At 43.5% G+C, this 19605-nt stretch overlaps 1 protein-coding gene across 2 annotated transcripts in view; it reads left to right on the top strand.

Annotated features, from left to right (window-relative positions):
• KHDRBS3 (KH RNA binding domain containing, signal transduction associated 3) overlaps window positions 1-19605 on the top strand; it is a 186791-nt gene that overhangs the window by 159163 nt on the left and 8023 nt on the right. Inside the window, exons 8-9 of one of the 2 annotated variants that reach the window (XR_006782360.2) lie at window positions 17001-17059; window positions 18930-19079. Coding sequence is in view for 1 of the 2 variants with exons in the window: in XM_045812200.2 (XP_045668156.1) it covers window positions 17001-17059; window positions 18930-19021 (151 nt within the window). In the remaining variant the exon portion in view is untranslated. Of the gene's footprint in view, window positions 1-17000; window positions 17060-18929; window positions 19553-19605 lie in introns of those variants that run through there. The other variant, XM_045812200.2, reaches the window with a different exon arrangement.

The raw sequence follows: 19605 nt of genomic DNA, 5'->3' as shown, positions 1-19605 counted from the left end.
GATTTGAATTTAAATATAATTGTTATGTGTAGTGTACTTGAAATCATCTTAATTCTACATATTGAAGAGTGAGACTGAATAATTTGATATGCACATTGATGCAAGTTCGTGTCTACCAGCTTCTCCAGAAACGCTGAAAGCCATTTGCTAGTCCTACGTTGTCTCACAAGGATGCTGACAATCCCATAAAAAGTCAGATGAGGTTCCTTCCACACTCACACACATGATATTTCTCATGCATAGATATTGCTGATCACAGTCAAATTTCCTTAAAAGTAATAGATAATGGCTTTGATATCCCACTATCAAGTATATCCGAAATCTCTTCCAAAATACAGCTCCATAGAGCAGATGGGAGCACTGGCTGCAAAAACAAATTCAAGATCCCACGAACAATTCCATTAACAAATGATTCCATGAAATACTGTAAACTGCTCATAAAATGTGGATGGGCCGTTTCGAATGCGGTGGAAAGAGCCAGAAGAACCAGTACTGAAAGATGATGTGCTTGGCACACGGTGTAGTTGGACATGGTCCTCACGGATGCAGGGAAATAGGCTGATAAACCCAATCTTCATTTTGTTCTCTGTCCAAAAAAATCATCTTATATTTTTTAAACTTGTAGATACATATTTCATTCTTTTGAAATTACTTCTCAGCAACCTTCCCAACCTCATCGTCACGTGGGGACCCATCCCTGACCCTCTGCCTTCGCAGGGCTCCCCCCAAAACCCCATCTGTTGTGACAGTTACGTTCCATCATATTCCGATAGACAATCTTGATGCTTCATACGGAGAAGTCTCATTAAATTTTCTTGGGACATCTAGTGCTGATGTACATAATTGATAACAATTTTTATATCTTTTGCCAGAAAAATGTTATAAAAAACAGATCTGTTTCCTTGTGTTTTTTCATAAGAAATCTTAGCTCTAAATGTTAGTGTTTCTGAGAAATTAATTCATTGTTGCAGTTAACAGCTATAGTACAAATACTGAAGTGTGAGTCAAAAGACAGGTCTAACTCTGAATCCCAGCTCTGTCATCTGTTGTGTGAATTGAGCAAGCCAACAGGAAGCCTTATGAAACCTTATATTTAATTAATAAAGTGAGTGGACAAAATAGTACTTACCTTTTGGAAAGGTAAATAAGGCTATGAAATTGTGGAGTACTGTGCAAACAGAGGGAAACTATTAGCTGTTGGGTTATTTTTTTTGTTGTTAGATTTGTATCACTGAAGGTGAGGTCCTCTCTTTCTAAGCAGAAGTAAATTATATAACATCAAAACAAGAACACTGAGAAAAATAATACTTGTTTTAGAAAGAACCTCTGCTTTAATAATATCAGTAACGACTGTGCTGGAGGTATGTACGTACTTCATGATTTTCTGTGAACCTCGCAACAATCTTAAGAAAGATTTAGTTTTTTGGTTTTTTTTTTTTTTTTTTAAGATTTGATTTATTTGAGAGAGAGAGCGAGAGAAAGCACAAACAGGGAGAGGGACAGAGGGAGAGGAAGAGACTCCCCACTGAGCAGGGAGCCCGAGGTGGGACTCGATCCCAGGATCATGACTTGAGCTGAAGGTAGATGCTTAACCAACCGAGCCACCCCAGTGCCCCTTGAAAGATTTAGTTTTAAAACTTGTCTCCAAATGAGAAAATTGGATTAACTTTGCCTCAGTTTACACACACAGTAAATGCTGGAGCCTGGCTTCTGATAATATTCAAAGCCTAGTTCGTAACGATTAACTCTAGGCCGTCTTCCAAAATGGTGACAGTAAGATAAGAAACCTGCTTAAAAATGAAAGTGTGAGTCTCTAAAGTAACGGTAGCAGCGCGTGGACATCGCGGCACCCTGGCCGTCTGTGGGGTGGGAAACAGGCACATGACATCCCCGAGACTTGGGCGCATGCACGACTCAGGGGTGTTGGAGGAAGAAAAAAGGCACAATGCGAACTAAAGATACTCTTGTAAACAAATTCTTTCCTTTTTCCTCTTTCCTTTTTCTTGGAATCTAATAAAAATTCAGTTTTTTTAATTATAGAGAACCGTCTGCAACCTTTCAAGCAGGGTTTTGATAGGAAGAGGTGGCATAACAGAGGGGTTTGATGTTCCAATAAGAAAGCCTAGCTGGATACTTCTGCATCAGAATAAGAGATACTCAACATCCCTTATTTCAGAATGCAGTGCTCTATCTTTTAGGACTGGGAAGAGCTCTGAATTACCCACAAACCCAAACAAAGGAGAGGTTTCTTTTCTCTCATGTAAGAAGGGAAGCAGCTGCAGACTTTTGGGACACGTCTTTATGGTTACTAATTACCCAGGCCTCTCCCTTCCTTTTCCCCCACCCTGTGTGCTAAGGCTCCTCCCAGTCTGGAAATGGCTGTTGGGGATCCACCCATCGCGTAGGGATTTGGGCAGAGAGGAGGAGGACGAAGAGGAGAGCGCCGTACCTCCTGGCTGGGTCAGCCTTCTGTTAGGAAACTTACCACTAGCACCTCACCCCCGGTCTTGCAAGGAGTCTTTTGGTGGGAAAGAAAGGAAAAGTGTGTGCGAAACAGACAACAAATGCCTATTGACCCTTACCTTTTAGCAAATAAATTAGGGTTTTGTTCTCTGAGGCTTTTTTCTTTCTTCTGAGACATAATGTACATAGAGCAAAGCACATAAATTCACACCTATCTGGAGCATATGGTTCTGTGACTACTTATCTGTGTACACTCATGCAACTAGGGGGGCATGTCCGGCACCCCAGAGGCTCTCTGGCTTTTTTGCTTTTGGCTCTGGGATAGCTAATCCCCATCATCTCAGAATTACATGGCTTTTTTTACAAAAAAGTACTCAAACGTATTTCCTATTTTTCCAAGAATATAGTGACACAATTGTTGGAGAGTGGTGAAAAGCAAGTGGTGTGGAAAGAGTCTGTCTGGGGGGTGATGACACTAGCTAGACTTACTCCTGACTCCATGGCACTCTAGGCACGTGACTTTAGAGAAGTCACTTCCTGTCTCTGTTTGGCTACTTTCTCATTACCAAGCCAGACAGAATGTTGCTGTTCTGCTTGGAATGCCTTTCTCCTTCTCCTTGGCTGGCTCTTCTCTCAGGTGCTGAGGTCAACTTAGACTTTTCTTCCTCTAGGAAGCATGCTAATGTCCCCCAAGACTGATTCAGGCACCCCGCCTCTGAGTTCCTTTAGAGCTTTGGGTGTCTCATTTATCACATTATTCCCTGATTTGCACACTAGACCAAACGGATTTTATCACAAAACCCAAATCTCAGGGCGCCTGAGTGGCTCAGTCGGTTAAGCATCTGCCTTCCGCTCAGGTTATGATCCTGGTCATGATCCCAGAGTCCCAGGATCAAGCCCCATGTTGGGATCCCTGCTCAGCGGGGAGTCTGCTTCACCCTCTCCTTCTGCCCCTTCCCCTGCTCCTTCTCTCTCTCTCTCTCATTCACTCTCTCACAAATAAGTAATTAAATAAATAAAATCTTTAAAAAAAAAAAATCTTTCTCACTGCTGCATCCCCAGTGTCCGGGACATTGTTGATGTTTCATAAATATCTGCTGAACAAATGTTCAGTGAAGATGGTACCTGGAATCTCATGAATCTCTAACTAAGATCATCTGTTTTGGGAGATAACAAGTAAGAGTTTCTTCTTCTTCTTTTTTTTTTTTTTTTTAAGATTTATTTATTTATTTATTCGACCGAGACAGCCAGCGAGAGAGGGAACACAAGCAGGGGGAGTGGGAGAGGAAGCAGCAGGCTCCCAGCAGAGGAGCCTGATGTGGGGCTCGATCCCAGAACGCCAGGATCACGCCCTGAGCCGAAGGCAGACGCTTAACAACTGCGCCACCCAGGCGCCCCAGTACGTGTTTCTTCTTAAATGGAGGAAAAGTGTTACTGTTTTTAACCTAAACTTTTTAAACAGAGATAATGCCCAATTGCAAATTGGTTCTAAAGATGAAAGGTCATTTCTAGGGAGTACCTAGCACAGTATTATGGCTCACAGTAGGCATTTGGTAAATGTTGTCTGTTATTACTGTTAGATTAAATCTTTGTGGGTCTGGCCACCCGAAAGCGAGCATCGGCCAGTCGTGGTTGTTGAAGTAGGTCCTTAAGTCAGGCTTGCCAAGCACTTCGAGGGCATTGGGTTCCTGGCCGCTTTGTCTGTGCAAATCTGTCTTCCTGAGCCTTCTTACACGGAAGGTGGGACTCTGCAGCAGCTCCGTAGAGAACAGAATGAAAGAAAAGGATTCTGAGTGTCTCACGAGAGTTTAAGGTTAAACATAAAACAAGTACTTTCTGGCAGGCCTGTTCAAGTGTGTTACTGTGGCAAGTTATTCAGGCTTCATTTCTGGAAGTCTTTGAAAGTAGAGAGAGAATCATTTCTCTCAGATGATTAAGACAATTTAGCCTGAAGGCAGGGGATGGGCCACAGGATCTCTCAAGGTCGACATCTTCCCTTTGATTCAGCGAAGTACCTCTAAGTTCCTGTACTTTGAAGTGAGGGCAAATTTAGAAGTATTTCACAGTGGAGAAGTGGAAGATCACCTACAAATGGCAAACTCAGTCTCCGATTTTGGGCAAACCTGTGTTAACATTTAAAATCTTTTTATTTGACAAAGTAATTGTTACATCTGAAATGAGGCTTTGCAAATGTAATTACAACAATAGGGTTAAGAATAATAGTTACCATTTATTTTGTACTGACGAAGTGGCAAGCCAGTGAAAGGTGCTTTGTGGGCATGAGCTGACTTAATTATTCCTCATCCATTACCATGCTCTCCGCAGAGACCCAGCTGCTCTGTCCCTTCCTGAGCGGAAGCTGCGAGCCACACACTTCACTCATTCCCTCCTTCAGCGTTTTTATTGAGCACCTTTTTATTTTCAGACACTTCCAGAAGCTGAAACTCAATAAGCTACCTGCCCAGGGTGACACTGCTTCTAAATGCGAGGACAGGATTCAAAACCCGGGGAACCTTTTTAATCCAAAATCTGCACTCCCTGCATTTGCCTGTGATCCCTAAGTGGTCTCTTCATCTCAGGGTCTTAAGTACCTTTTGTGATGACAACTCCAGATTTCTGTCTCCAGTGCAGCCCTGCCTGCTGACCCGTGGCTTTCCCTTCCCAGAGCTCAGAGAGGCTGTCACACCTGGCGTGTCCCAGGCCTGCCTCCTGAGCACCCTGCCCCAGCACAGTTAATGGGAAACTTCCAGTAACTTTCCATCTCACTTGAGGTATCAAACAGAAACCGAAGGCTTTCTGTGGCCTGAATGACCATGTGATCCGCCTTCTCCTCGACTGTTGGACCCCCTCCCCACCCAGGCCCGCTGCACCAGCCGCACTGCCCTTCTGGCCCCCAAACGGACCAAGAATGTGCCCACCTTCTACGCCTGATGGCCCCCCAGCCTGGGATCCTGTCCCCTCAGGTTGCACCTCCTTCATGGCCTTCAAGACAGTACTCACAGAACACCGTGTTCCAGAGGGTTCTCGGACTAGGCTGTGAAGTAACAGCTCCAGTCCAGGCCTTTCTGTGTGACTGTTGTCGTTCTCACCGTGTTTCGAGACAAACTGTTTATTGTCCGTCCCTCCCAGTGTAATATAAGCTTTATGAAAGTAGTGATTTTTTTTTTAATTGAATGCATGAGTGAATGAAGGAAAGCGTGCCTGAAGTGCTTGGCTCACGGCGTTTGCTTCAGAAATGGCTGCACGTGGCAGAGCCAAGACCCGAGAGCCGGAAGTTGGGAACCGGAAGTCGCCTGCTGGGCGCGTGGCAGGTGCAGCGGGGCCTTCCCTCCCTGCCTGTGCGCCTGCGTGCTTCCAGCGGGGTGGGCCTCTGAGCCCAGCAGCGACAAGACTTGCGCTAGGTTAGGTGAATGTATGCTTCTTATAGAATTTATGGAAATGTAAACTATTGTTAATGTCACAGTAAAATTCAGATTGTAATAGCCTCAGTTTCACAAAATAAGGTGACTAATGCATATTTAAATACAACTGGTTTCATTGATTTTTTTAAACGATTAATTTATTAAAGAAGAAAAAGCTCTGTTTTCTCATCTGTCATTTTAAAATCCTGTTTTGTCTCTGAGGGGCACCAGGGTGGCTCAGTCAGTTGAGTGTCTGACTCTTGGTTTCGGCTCAGGTCGTGATCTGGGGGTCATGGGATCTGGGGAGTCTCCTGTTGGGCTCCATGCTCAGCAGGGTGCCTGAGGTTCTAGCTCTCTCCCCTCTCCCATCCCCCTGCTCACTCTCTCTCTCTCAAATAAATCTTTAAAATTCTATTTTGCTTCTGAAAACAATAGGAGGTAAATATTCAGTCACAATTTTTAAAATATGTTTATGGTGTATGTATTTGGTATCAACCCACTTTTAAAATAGGATTCCATTGTAAACTGAAATTTGTTAACTCTTGTTTGAATAGGGAGCAGGAATAATTCCCTACAATGTTTAAGCCTCATTTTCCACTTACTCTTTTTATCAAATCTTACTTCTGAGCTTAAGAAACATGGTAAAATTATTTTTAAAGATTTATTTATTTGAGAGAGAGAGAGACAGAGCACGCACATGTGTGCAAATCGGGGAGGGGCTGATGAAGAGGGAAAGAAGCAGACTCCATGCTGATTGAGCATGGAGCCTGAGACAAGCCTCGATCTTAAGACCCTGCGATCATGACCTGAGCTAAAACCAAGATTCCAACACTTAACCGACTGAGCCATCCAGGCGTCTAGCAAAATCATTTCTTAAATCTGCCTTTGTTTTCCCTTCCCTGTCAGCCTTGTGATGGACTGAGCAATGGAATGTCTGACAGTCAGGTTAATGATGTCAACTCTGAAAGGTCTAGAATTCCAAAAATCAGACCTTAAATATTTGTGCTAATAGAATTACTGAACCTTCCTCTCTGAGAAAGAAGGATTCCCTGATTAAACTATAAATTATATCTGGCCATTTAAATTAGATATTTAAATATTCCAGTTATGGGAAAATGTGTATAATTTTTAATTCCTAAAGAGAATTATTTATGTCAGATCTCAGCATATGTTTCTGTTTTCTTACATTCTAGGCACTAGAAAGTGACATGTACCAGTGAGGGGATTGAAACTGCCTTGTGTTAAAACTGTGCCTGATGGGTCTGGGGGCATCTGCATATCTTCCTTGCTTATAAGAAGTTTTAGTTTCCCCTGACTCTCTTGCCTCTCTGCCCCGGAAGACCTGGGTTTTTAATCCTGGTATGTGTGAGATCTGGGGCCAGGCAGTTGTGACATTGAGCTCTGTCCACTGGACTAGTTCTGTGACTGAGCCCTTCCTCCCCCATCATGACATGGACAGTGAGATGTTTTTCCAGATTAAAAAAATCATTCTTCAGGCAAGTGTATGATAGTAACTCTGCCTTCCTCAGACTTCCTGCGGACGAGAATTCCATGCCTGTGGTTACAGGTTTTGGTCTCAAGTCTCCTTTATACTTTATAGTCTCAAAAATTAGGAAGGGCCACAAAGTGGTTTGGTATGGGTGGTTTGTATTTGTTAGCATTTACCATATTTGCTATTAAAACAGAAACATTTAAAAATGGTTATTAATCATGAAATATATAACAGTAGTCAACCCATTGCATGTTAACACTAAATAATCTATTTTTATGGAAAATCACTATTTTCCAAGACAAAAAAAAATTAGTAAGAATTGTGGCATTGTTTTGCAAATCTCTTTGCAAATCTCTTTAATATCTGGCTTAACAGAAGCTAGCTAGATTCTTATATCTGCCTCTGTATTCAGTCTGATGTGATATATTGTTTTGGTTGAAGTAGTTGCAACAACAAATATGTAGTTGGAAAAGAGAAAAGTGTTTTGACAGCTTTTCGCATAATTGTGGATATTCTTTGATACCCCACCAAAACTTGGCAGGTGGTAGTTTCTTAAAGGTTAGTTGGAATGTGGATTCTGAAACCATGTCGATAAACTTTTCATACTCAGTTACGTTAAAATACCTTGGTCCATTTTACACTTGGTGGATTTGGAAACATCATGAATGGGTTATTTTAAAAATACTGGTTCCCTGAGTTGTGCATATTTTCACAATGCTGTGACACATTTCCTTGGGCAGTATCAAGAAATCATATTCGTTATTACCACCACTAGTCTCAACAGAGAAGTCTTTAAGTATTGGCTTGCTGTCCATTTACAGGGCTAAATATTAATTTTTTTCAAATTTGTAGTTTATACCTGCAAGCTTGAATTTTATCATTGGTAACAAATACTGTCATTTTTTCTTGAAGTGACAGGCTCACTTCATTTTTGAGAACACAGCTGCTACATTTGTAAGTCTGCATAACCATGGTCTGTCTGCGCTTCATTCCTGCAAGTAGAAAGGGGCGCTGTGAGCAGAGCCTGAACTCAGCCCACACTGCAGCCAGCAGCAGAGCTCCCGTAAGACACTTCCGTATCATCATGCAGAATCATGAAAAGGCGTGGACTTAACAGTTGAGATTTTTTAAAATTAGTAATTCTTACTGCTTCATCAAGACATTTTTAAATGAAAGTACTTTTCTTAATTTAACTGCTAGTATAGTTTGGTGCCACTGCCTTGGTTCTTGCTAAGGCACTGACAGTTTACCTACCGCATTGCTTGAAATGTGAGCACAGTGAAAGAGATGAAGAGCATCAGCTTTTTCTTGCAATAGTAGTTTGACTTGTATTTTGCACTAGTAGTTTGACTTGGTGGGCCCCCTGTAGGATGGCAAGGGCTCTTAGGAGTCCACAGGCCATACTTTAAACACCACTGCTCTAGGCCATTTTGCAGATGCAAAATGTATTAATGCTCTAGGAGAGTGCTGAGTTAGAGATGCATTTAGCAGCAAGAGAAGAATGAAGCAAGTTCTCTAAAGCAATTTAACCCTTGTGCAGCCTTCCCTTCCAATGAATTGTCCTCACACCGTAAGCTCCCTGAGGGCAGAAGTATCATCACTGCGTGCCTGTCCCACAGTGGGATGCTGTGAGTACCGAGTGTGCCCAGGAAGAGCAGTTGGCCCTTGCCTCCCTCCCACATCAAAGCTACCTTGTCCAGATTTGCAGTCCTCAGGGAAAGTGGGGCAAAAGATTAACAGCCTTGCATTTAGTGCAACACACTTAGCAGAACACAGAAGAGAGGATTAAAGTCATGCTACCGCCATCTCTCCCATCTTAGAGGGCAGTGGTTCCGTTCAGAGAGCAGCCCCCTGTAGGCACTGGAGTGACCAAGCATCTGGGGGAAAGTCCAAATGTAGCAGAGCAGTGGGCAGACGACTAGACTTCTTCCATCCGACCTGTGCAGCCCAGTTTGAAACGTATTTATTCAGCATCTTCCTGGGAAAATATTATTAAATTTTATGAAAGGAGTATTCGAGAAGTAGGGCTCTTACTGAAAGCAGGTTGGAATTTTTGTAGCCACTTACCCGGAAGGAATTTCAGATCTTTCAGTTATCTGTGATAATGGGAAAATAAGAGTAGTCCCAAAATTTCATTTTAAATATTTATTTTCACTTATTCTACTTTACCTGTAAAAACTCTTAATGGTTGCCTGAGGATTGCAGACTTCGAGCAGAATGGAAGCACAGGCCTGGGGGCTGCTGGGCTGGAGCTAATACCCAGACCACATGTGCTCAGTTCTGCAGTTTTTCCCATCAGATTACAAACACTCACTAAATGTCTGCTAAAATATTAATTTTTATCAGAAGGATTATAGATAAAATTTTATCTCAAAGAAATGGGCTAAAATAATCCAGAAAAACACCAACCCTTTTATGTTAAATTTGAACAGCACAGAATTTACTAATTTAACTTTGGCAGAGATCCACTAGAGATGAATTCTGGGATGAATTCCAGATTCACCTCCCACCCCAAAAAATTTGCCACAACCATTGCAACAAGATATCCTTATTACAGACTCTTAATTGAGACGTGGACGGCGTTCAGTCCTAGTGTTGCTGTTAGTCTTCCTCTGATCTCTCTGATTTGGGGACGCTGCTGCATGCTAGGAACCAGCACCACAGAGAACAGCTACGAGTTAGACATGGTTCCCATCTTCTGACCTCATTTTTCTCACCTGTAAAATTAAATAATATGTCTGCTTCAGACAGGGGCTTTGAGGATTAAGGGATAATCTAGAATGCATTATAAAACTAAAAAAGGATTTAAAAAGAGACAGGAAGGTTGAATCAAGAGGATGGACTGAGAACACATACCGGCTCCACTCACCCTCCGCTTTCCGAATCCCACGAAGTGACAGAAACAAGTTTTTGGAAGGTTCCTGAGGAAGGGAAAGCAAATGGCAGGAGATCTGTGAGAAAGCAAAATGGAAGCCCCATCCATGGAAGAGGAGCGTGCTGCAGTGGTGGGGAGCTTTAGGGAAGACGTAACCCCACACCAGTGGCTGTGAACACGGGGCACCAAGAGAGTCGGTTGGAGAGCTGCTTTTGGAGCAGCCAGGCTAGGCTGGGCCTGCCCTGAGGGGTGCTCAGCGGTGCAGAGTAGTGGTGTTTATTCCCAGATTGCAGCTGCAACCATGCAAAGCCAAACCTCAGACAGTGCTACCCGGTAGGGCAGCCAGGAGCCCCAGACACAGGAGACAAATTACTTGCATATCCCACCCAATAGTATATTCTTTCCTCTTTCCATAACTACCAGAAGAAAGCTATTTTAAACAAGAGGTCACATCCCAGACAAGCAAACTGAAAATCTCAAATCAAAAAATGAACACACAGCCAACATGTCCTAAGCATTTAAAAAAACAGACTCCGCAAACTGAAAGAGTAACACGTGGGCAGAACAGAGCTCAAAGACTAGAAGGTGATTCTAAAGTAAGCAGTTAAATCTTCATATGGGTAAGAAGACATGGAAGCCACAAAAGGCCAAACCAGTTAGGGAACCTGGGATTCAAAGTCAACAGAATGCTGTTGAGTATCACCAAAGGATGAAGAGCCCACAAACATGATAGAAAAATTGAGTTGGAAGACAGAACCCAAAACTTCAAAAGTAAATCTAACTGGGGTTACCAGGATGGGAAAAACTAAGAAGATTAAGGGAAAGAGAGAGAATTTTGTAAAAGAAAAAATTGAGAAATTGGAGACACAAGTCATTATTTACATTGAAGGGCAAGAGAGCTGTGAATGTAGCATGAGGTGACTGAAAGAACTAAGCCAGGAATAAACAGACATTCCTAACTTTCCTGTTGGAAGGATTAAGTCCAAACTCCTTAGCATCATAGAGGAGGAGGACGCAGCTCCTGTGGCACCAGACAGACCTGACTTACAGCTTTGGGCCTTACGTACTCCTGATGGTCCTTGGATAGTTTAGGTAACGTTCAGAGCTTCAAATTTTATTGTATATAAAGGGATAGAATAATACCTACTGCATCAATTTGTCATGAGGTTAAATGAGAAAAAATACATATGCGTGCACACTGCCTGTGCCCCTGTGTGTACCCGCTGAGCTAGTAGAGTAATTCCCCTTTTTCTGAGAGTTCATGAACTTCTTTGTAGTCTGACTCCCACTCACCTGTCTCTTTTTCCCTCCTCATTCAGTTCCTCAGCCAATCACGTGTTACCTTCCTCCCTTCCTCTCCCCTCCCAATGTAATAAGACTCTGATCCCAAGGTGGTCTGGACACACCTCTACGCTCATACACACCTGTACCCTCTAATGTGGAGATGTACTCGTTCGCCTCTGTTAGCTTCTTGAGAGTAGAGATCACACCTTATTTATTTCTGTATCTCCATTTCGGAATGGTGTCTTTCACATAGCAAGTACCCAAAAGTCTTTCCTAAATATATGACCACACTTGGGCTTAGTGCTTCTTTTTAATTGTATTTTTCAAGTCTATTCAACATCCAAAAAATATTAAGTCCTTTAAGTCCTTCCATTTTGCACCTTTAAAAGTGAGGCGAGAGGAGTAGGGTCTTGTTCACCTTTATTCACTAGTAACACTTTGTCTTTTCTTGCATTGTCTTGGCACATAATTGTTCAATAAGTTTGTTGTAATTAAGTCAATGTATTTAACAAATTTTACTGAGTGTCTGCCTTGTACTAGGTATTGTTCTAAAGGAGCTCGAGGTATGTCATTGAATAAAACAGCCCCAAGTCTCTCCCTGTAGAGCATCTATTCTCATTCAACTGAGAGGAAATAGTCAGTATAATAACTAAGTATGTAGGACGATGGAAAGTGACAAATACTCTAGAAGAAAATAGAGCAGAGTTCTGTGGATGAGGGTTGCCAGAGCAGGAGGATTGCAGTCGTAACCTGAATGGACCTTGTTGAGATGGCGTCATTTGAGCAAAGTTGAGAAAGATGCAGTTAGCCATGCAGATCTCTGGAGGTAAGAGCATTCTAGGCAAAAGGAATGGCTGGTGGAAAGAATGACTGCACAACTTTTTTTTGCCCTGAGCACACTAGAAACTCTGACCATATAGGGGGTTTTGCCAGCGGTGGGCTGTGAATTCCAGGGGGCACAGTGAAAGGATTGCAGGGTTGGGTAGGAGATGAGGATAGACAGCAGTAGGTGGGCAGGACATGAGTCCTGGGGGTAAGAGCAACCTAGTGGTCTGGAGCTTGCTGAGCTGACGTAAATACAAGGAAGGGGCCTAATGAGAGTGGTTTCAGTGACTTTAAAGTAGAACTTGGTGGAGTCTTGAAGAGGTTGAAGGGGCAGGGGACAGGTAAATGTCGGGATTGCCTTCTTGATCTCACAGGGACAGGGTGATATGGGGACTCAGAGTTTCTGTCCTCCTCTCAGACCCCTGTCAATGGAGAGTAGAAGGTCTAGCGAGTGGTGGACTGGGTCCCAGGGCTACAGTTTGCTCCCTGACCCCAATGTTGTCTCTTGGTGTGGGGGTCTATTTCTTGACCAGCCAGGAGTTGGGCTGCATCCTCGTACATCCTTTGACCACTGAGGTGGGGTGGAACATGGAGGAATAAAAGTCCCCTTAGTACCAGCAAGAGCAGCCCGCTCTTGATCTGTTCAGGGACCAGCTTCCCTGGATCCCTTTTGATGGAGTTGAGGCCTATTTGGCCTGTTTTCTTACCTATTATTAATGTTATATTATAATGCTGTGTGCATAAGCGAAAAGATTTTTCGTGTCTTTTCCCTTTTGTCATATGTTGGGTTTTTAGTTTATCCTTGGGAAATAGGACACATCTTTGGTTAATAGACATTTGAGGGGCACGAGCTGAAGTGCTGGCAAAGCAATTCAGTGGAACTGACAGGTCTGAGAATGGGGCTCAGCTGCTCCCGGCTTCCTGGCTTGATGACAGTCTTGCAATAAATAATCAGAAACTGGGTGAAATGATAGCAAATGTCAGTTTAAAGTTTTCACTTGTCAAAACTGAGATTGTCTTATCACCAAACCATTGCTGGACCAAATTATGTTCCCTCTTATCCTCCTGTTCATTGGAAACATTCTTCACCCCTGATTTTTTTATGCTGAATGGCTTTAGGGCACTTCACAGACAAATGTCCAGTCTATACTGATGTGCATTACTGTTCAGTCCATTTAATAAAGACTCGGTTGGGTCAAAAAGCGATTGTTTGACCTCTCTGTTGGTCAACTTCAGTGCCTGCCATTTACAGCTTCGAGTTACACAGTGGGGACCTGTCTCTATAAAGGAAATTCTTTTAGGCCTATGAAGACATAACTCACTTTGTGCAACAGATAAAATTCTCAAGAACATCAAGGTTTTATTTGTCTAAGGAGCCATTATGCTGTAACTTCTGACCTTTGGAAAGAGGACTGAAGTTCATTTAATTTAGTGTTGAGTTTCTAGGAAACATTAGCCAATTTATTTTCAACAAAATGAGAAGTTATTTTGACGACTTTGTGGCCAAATGCTGTGCACGAGCCATCGAGAATGTCAGAGCTGCCCGGGGTCTGTGCAGCGCCTGGAGCAGGCCTGTGGTTTGACGGACGGAGCACGGGGACAGCGGGCAGGGCGATCTCCCAGGGAGCCTGGCAGGTGGAGGCCCCAGCTCAGACTCAGGTATCTTGACCAGTATTTGACAGTGACATTTCATCAAGAGGTTAGTTTCTGAATGTCTGTCCTCAAGATGAAAAAAAATTATTCTACTTTCAAGGCAGTTCTCATATTTAAAGCTGTAAAACCTTACGAGGCAGGAAAGCAGTATTACTTCTTTTATCTCTTGTTGTTGCTGGATTTTTGTTTTCTAATATGAATGTGTCTTTGATCCTTTTTTAGCTAGTCTCTCCCATTTCCTTCTCACCATAGATAAATTTGCTGCCTCGAGAGAAAATTAGGGCTATTGAAAGGGAGAGAGGGAATTTGAGACCAGACAGCGAAGTGAGGCGGTGGCAATTCACCGTGATCACATGGCAGTGAGTTCTGTGTGGATCCTTACGTTTCTGAGCAAGAGGAGGGATCCTGGCAGCCCCAGAGATGGCAAGTCAGACATTCCGGAAGAGTGACAGAGCAGGTCAGAGTGAACAGGGACCACCACCACCACCACCACCACCCCCTCGCCTCAAGTGTAAGGCGGCCCCACGGTGAGCACAGTCCACTGCTGGTATAGGTCTTCAGCACACGGCGATGGGGGCATCCTGAGCTCTGAGTGTCGGTGCTGTCCCTTCTGAGCTGTGTGACTCTGGGCAGGTGGCTCAGCCTCACTGAATCTCGGCTGCTCCATCTTCAAGGATAATGATTTTAGGGAGATGAAGAGCGATCGCACACATGGAGACGCAGTCAGTGAAGGGGTCTCACTGAGCAGAGTGCCCTTCCTCTCACGCTCCCTGCCTTTCTCCCACGTCCTCTAGGAGTGTCAGCTCTCAGTCTGAAGACCTTTTCCTAAAACTCTGTAGCTACGTGCACCTCCTTAGAAAAATTGCATGTTGCCACTTGGTGTAATAGGTTATCTGTAGGAGTGACTATTCTGTTCCTGGGCAACATTTAAAAAGCCGTGGAGCTTAACACAGCACATTCCAGAGAGCTTATGTTCTGTCTCCATGCCGGAGACCTCCCATCATAACCAGTATGTTACACTGTGTTTAATTAACTTGTGAGGATGTGATTAAACCAGGATAACAAGATCTGACCTATATTTTGCACATGGAGGAAGCAGTTTATACTGAGGAATATTCTAGCCTCGGCATTTTATCAGTGCTTATTAACTCTGTGTGATGGAGGTACTTGTAGACCCCCAAATTGTTCAGGCTGTTCCGTGCATCTGTGCCTTACATGTGCTGTTTGCTCTGCCTGGAAGGCCCCTGCCGCCATCCCCCTGTCCATCCCTTCTCCGCACCCCTTCCTCAGCCTCCCCCTCCTGGTTGGTGGCTCAGAACTGCTCGAGCATTATGTTCTCCAGGAAGCCACGTGATGCGGCCAATGGTGGAGGCGTGCCTCGTCTGTGGATTCCCTCAGTCCATGGACAGTGAGGTCTTGGGGGCCAGGAGAGTGGGGAGAAACAAGGAAGTGTGCCGCCCTGGGCAGCCAGCCTAACTCTGGGAAATCGGGAGGGTTCCCCGAGAAGTAGCATTTTGGCTGCAGACTGAGTAGCAGGTAGCTTGGAGGAGAGGAAAGAAGACCATTTCTGGAAGAAGGAGGAGCCGCTGTGAAGAGCCATCTGCACATGCTTGAGGCAAAACGGAACCTGCTCCCCTTGCTTACCGCTTCCTCCTGGTATCGCCGTGCTGTGCTGCAGCCAGCAGAGTGATGGGTCTCTGGTACCGCTCACCTGACAGAGGAAGCATGGCAGGAGAGCCAGGTGTGGGTTTGACCAACGAGTGTGTCACCTGTCTGTGCTCTGTGAGGTTTTAGGCTGGTGTCCCGGCTTTCTGATCTGCAGGAGCGTCCTTAGCTCTAAAATGGGTATGACAGTCCACTTACGTCAGGGGCTGCCGTGAGGACGCCATGGGCTCTCGGCGGCTGGCACTCAGCATCTCTCACACCATGGATTTTATTATTCATCTCGAAACTTCCTAAGGTGTTATGCAGCCGAGCCGGATCATTTTCCATTTTGATGAGAACTTCTTACTTGATTGCATGAGGTTGGAATAATGAAAATGTTTATTTCCATGACAATCCAAGATAACAAATTCAGGACGATTGTTTCCCTACAAAATTAAGTAGAGTGGGAAAGCGCAAAGCCTGAGAGGGTGAGTGGAAGCTCTTCCTTGGATCCTCAAAATAGCATCATAAACTAATTGCATCTGCCATGGTTTAGTAATCTAGATTTTCCATAGGTTTGTTCCTATATAAATGATGCCTGGTTCAGATACGCTGTGTGTATGGAGCCTGTTTTGCGTGATCTGCAGAATGGCCGTGGTAACAGCCCCCCGTATCTCGAGGATGCTGTACATGAGCACACAGACGTGCCTGTGCTTTGACAAGATGCTCAGCCTCCATCCTCACAGACGCTGCGAGGGTGCCGTGACTGGGTGGCGGGGAGCCTCCCTGCCGTCCTGTCACGACACAGCCATCACACTGACTTCCTGACGGTAATGCCATAGTGCTGGCGAAACAGAGCCTTGGCTCTCAGTCCCTGTTCTAACGAGCTGTGAAGCCCTCAGATCACACAGCAGCGGGTTTTCTGGTAGGCAGGAGTTAAAGAGGAAGGAACGTCCTTGCCTTCCTGCTGGTGGACAGCCCTGGCCCAGAGCACGGCGGTTGTCCCCTGCACACCCATCACTGTGCAGACCCTGTCCTTCCAGGACACGCAGGCTGTGTACCCGTCGTGCACGGAGACACTCACTCTGTGCTCGTTGGCCGATGGCTGTGGCTCCAGTGACAGACACATTTATTAGATATTACAGCTGGAAATCTTTGAGATTCCCAAGGTCTGAAGTTTCTGTGGTAGATCTCTGCCATCTCAATGGTAATTCTTTCTTTCAGTGTGTAGCCCTGCCCTTGATTGGTTATCTGTAAGTTTTAGAATACGTCACTGAATATGATTTAAACTCACAGTCAAGTTATTTTGTCCTGTTTTCTTTTTTTTTTTTTTTTTTCCTGTCTTTTGTTTTGTCCAATGCAGTGGTGCTGATTACTATGATTATGGACATGGACTCAGTGAAGAGACATACGATTCCTACGGTGAGTAACTGGCCAACGTGAACCAGAAATAGAGCGGGGGAGGAGTGATCATCGAAACACCTTCAAGATCGGAATTGAGGAAAAATCCATAAAGACATTTTGACTGAAGCAGCAGCTTCCCTTTTAGCTCATCTGTGCATATCTAGCTATTTTCAGAAGCTCCTTTAAGATTTAAATTTAATATTTAGAGAGGACTAAAAACTCATAGAAAATTGCATAGATTCACATTCTCAACTTAGATTTTCTGTTTGGGTTGATTGCCATGTGCTGATTTTCTCATTTATAGAGTCATTTGCCAAACCGCAGACACTTGATAGCTCGGGTCTTTTTGAAGTGTCTTTGCTTCTTGACAGTGAAGGAAAATGAAGCCGTTGAGACTGCAGCTCTCAAAGGATTGTCCCACTCCCTTCTTCGTTTTTTAATTCACCTCCAATCCCAAACCCTCTAAAAACATGACAGTGGGAGTCATTCCATAAAGGTTAGGAAAGCACTGAGCCAAGGAGGAGATGTATGGCTCTCTCCAGCATACAGGGAGACAGCTAAACCCCACTTAATTCAGTGGGAGCTAGTAGAGATGCTGGGGAATCCATGTCCAAAGTCTCAATATGCAGAAGGAGGACAAGTTTAATTAAAAGAATTGGCAGCAGCAACATAATGATAGTACGAGGCTCCTTTGCTGGAGGGCAAAGAGATCAGAGAACAGGAAGCTTCAATCAGTTGCAAAGCTCTGATAAATGCCTGGTACCCGGTGCAAGTGAATCAGGATCCTGGTTAATGGATGTTCTGACATTTCTCTGAACATAACTGAAAAACCATTTTCCGGTGTTCCTTTTGAAGTGCATTTTGTTATATCACCTGCCCCAAGCCGTGATGACCTCACCTTGGATTTTTTTTTTTTTTTGTTACTTGTAACAAACACTTAAGAGAAATACCTTGGTTTGCTGAATGCTGTCTACTTAAATGAATGCAAGTTAGCTTGAGGGAATGACGTTGATTGCATGTTTGTATCAAAAGAAGAGGTCATTTTAAGTATTTTTCCTTCACAGCCTTTTTAAATTGGTCTCAGTGGATACATGGCTTTTAAATTGCTGTATGTTGCAGCAGAGATGTTAACTGTTTGTTGTCAGAGACTTGTAGATTACTTATTGAAAGTGCTGAGATGGAACGGGTGTTTAATTTCAGGAGATCTAGATGATGGAATGCCTTTTGTTACTCGTACACCTGTCTGGTACGGATTTAGTATTATGAGGAGTGAAATTGGACATTCTGTCGTTAAGAACTTATTTCGTATGTAGGAAGTATTGTTGAGGCTACATTTCCCCTGAACATGACTTCCATCCACTCTGTCCGCGGAAGGACCTAGGAGACACGGTGACCAGGACTGTCTCCCACCCTGCCCCTCCCCTGTTGCTGGTCATGTCTGCCTGCTTTTGCCTGCACAGATATTTATCTGTGTTGTCTTTGTTTTTGCCGTCAAAAGAAATCTGAGTGATCCTCTTCCCATTGTCTTTCCCATTTATAAATGTCTTAACATTTAGTAAAAAGCAGTTCAGTTTGCTGTTTGAGCATATGAGCTTTTGTTAAAATGGTGACCGAAAGGATAGTTCTTGCAAAGTGGGGTGCTATTTAAGGTACAAAAATCATTTTTCTTCCCATACTGATAAGTTTTCTTAGTGGGACGACCATTTTCCATTGTGTTTGTAATTTTTCTCTAAGTAAATACCCTTGCGGTTTTTCCCCCTAGTACATCAGGGATATGTATCTTCAATATGACATCTACCACTGGTTCAGGGTTAAGTCAGATTCTGAAAAATGAAGCCAGCGGGATCCATGGCAATGATCTAATTGTGATTCATCTTACTGATTTTAGGGCAAGAGGACTGGACTAACTCGAGACACAAGGCACCTGCAGCAAGGACCGCGAAGGGCGTCTACAGAGACCAGCCCTACGGCAGATACTGATTGTACTGTCTGGTGTTGTGAAATAGCCAGTCTCCACCAGTCCTGTGTACTGTTCAAAGTAATGTTTTTCTATGAACAATCCCTTTTTAAATAAATCAAAATGCTTAAAATCTGAATGGATGGAACTTTAAAACTACTTTGTGGAAACATCAACCTGGGCAGAAAAAAAAAAAAAAGACATGTAAAATTTTGTTATTTCCAGTCTGTATATGAAAAAATAGGTCATCAAAAGGAAAAAAAAATAACTTTGATTAACTAGTGTTAAACAAAAAACTAGGTTTACTAAATATGTTAATCCATCCTTTTAACATAAGCCTCACCTTTCATTTTAAAGGTTTCCATAGCAATTTAGTTATTTTATCTTTCAGCCATATGCTAGTTTTTTTTCTCTTGCCAACATGCGTAAAAAGGGAAGCCAATTACAAGTGCAAATAATGTGGTATTCTTTTGTAACTCAAGTCTTGAAATGTTCTGTAGTGTTGAGCAAAGTCTCCTCTTGCTTGATACTAAATAAACTTTTGAAAGAAATTCCGTGTGTGTGAGCTAACAATTTCATGTTTCTCTTATTTAAAAAGGCCTTCATA

Source organism: Ursus americanus, chromosome 9, assembly GCF_024610735.1.
Source record: "Ursus americanus isolate L20-20 chromosome 9, mUrsAme1.1.p, whole genome shotgun sequence".
NCBI lineage: Eukaryota > Metazoa > Chordata > Mammalia > Carnivora > Ursidae > Ursus > Ursus americanus.
The sequence above is the reverse complement of the archived record's forward strand: the minus strand, read 5'-3'. Positions and strand labels throughout refer to the sequence as shown.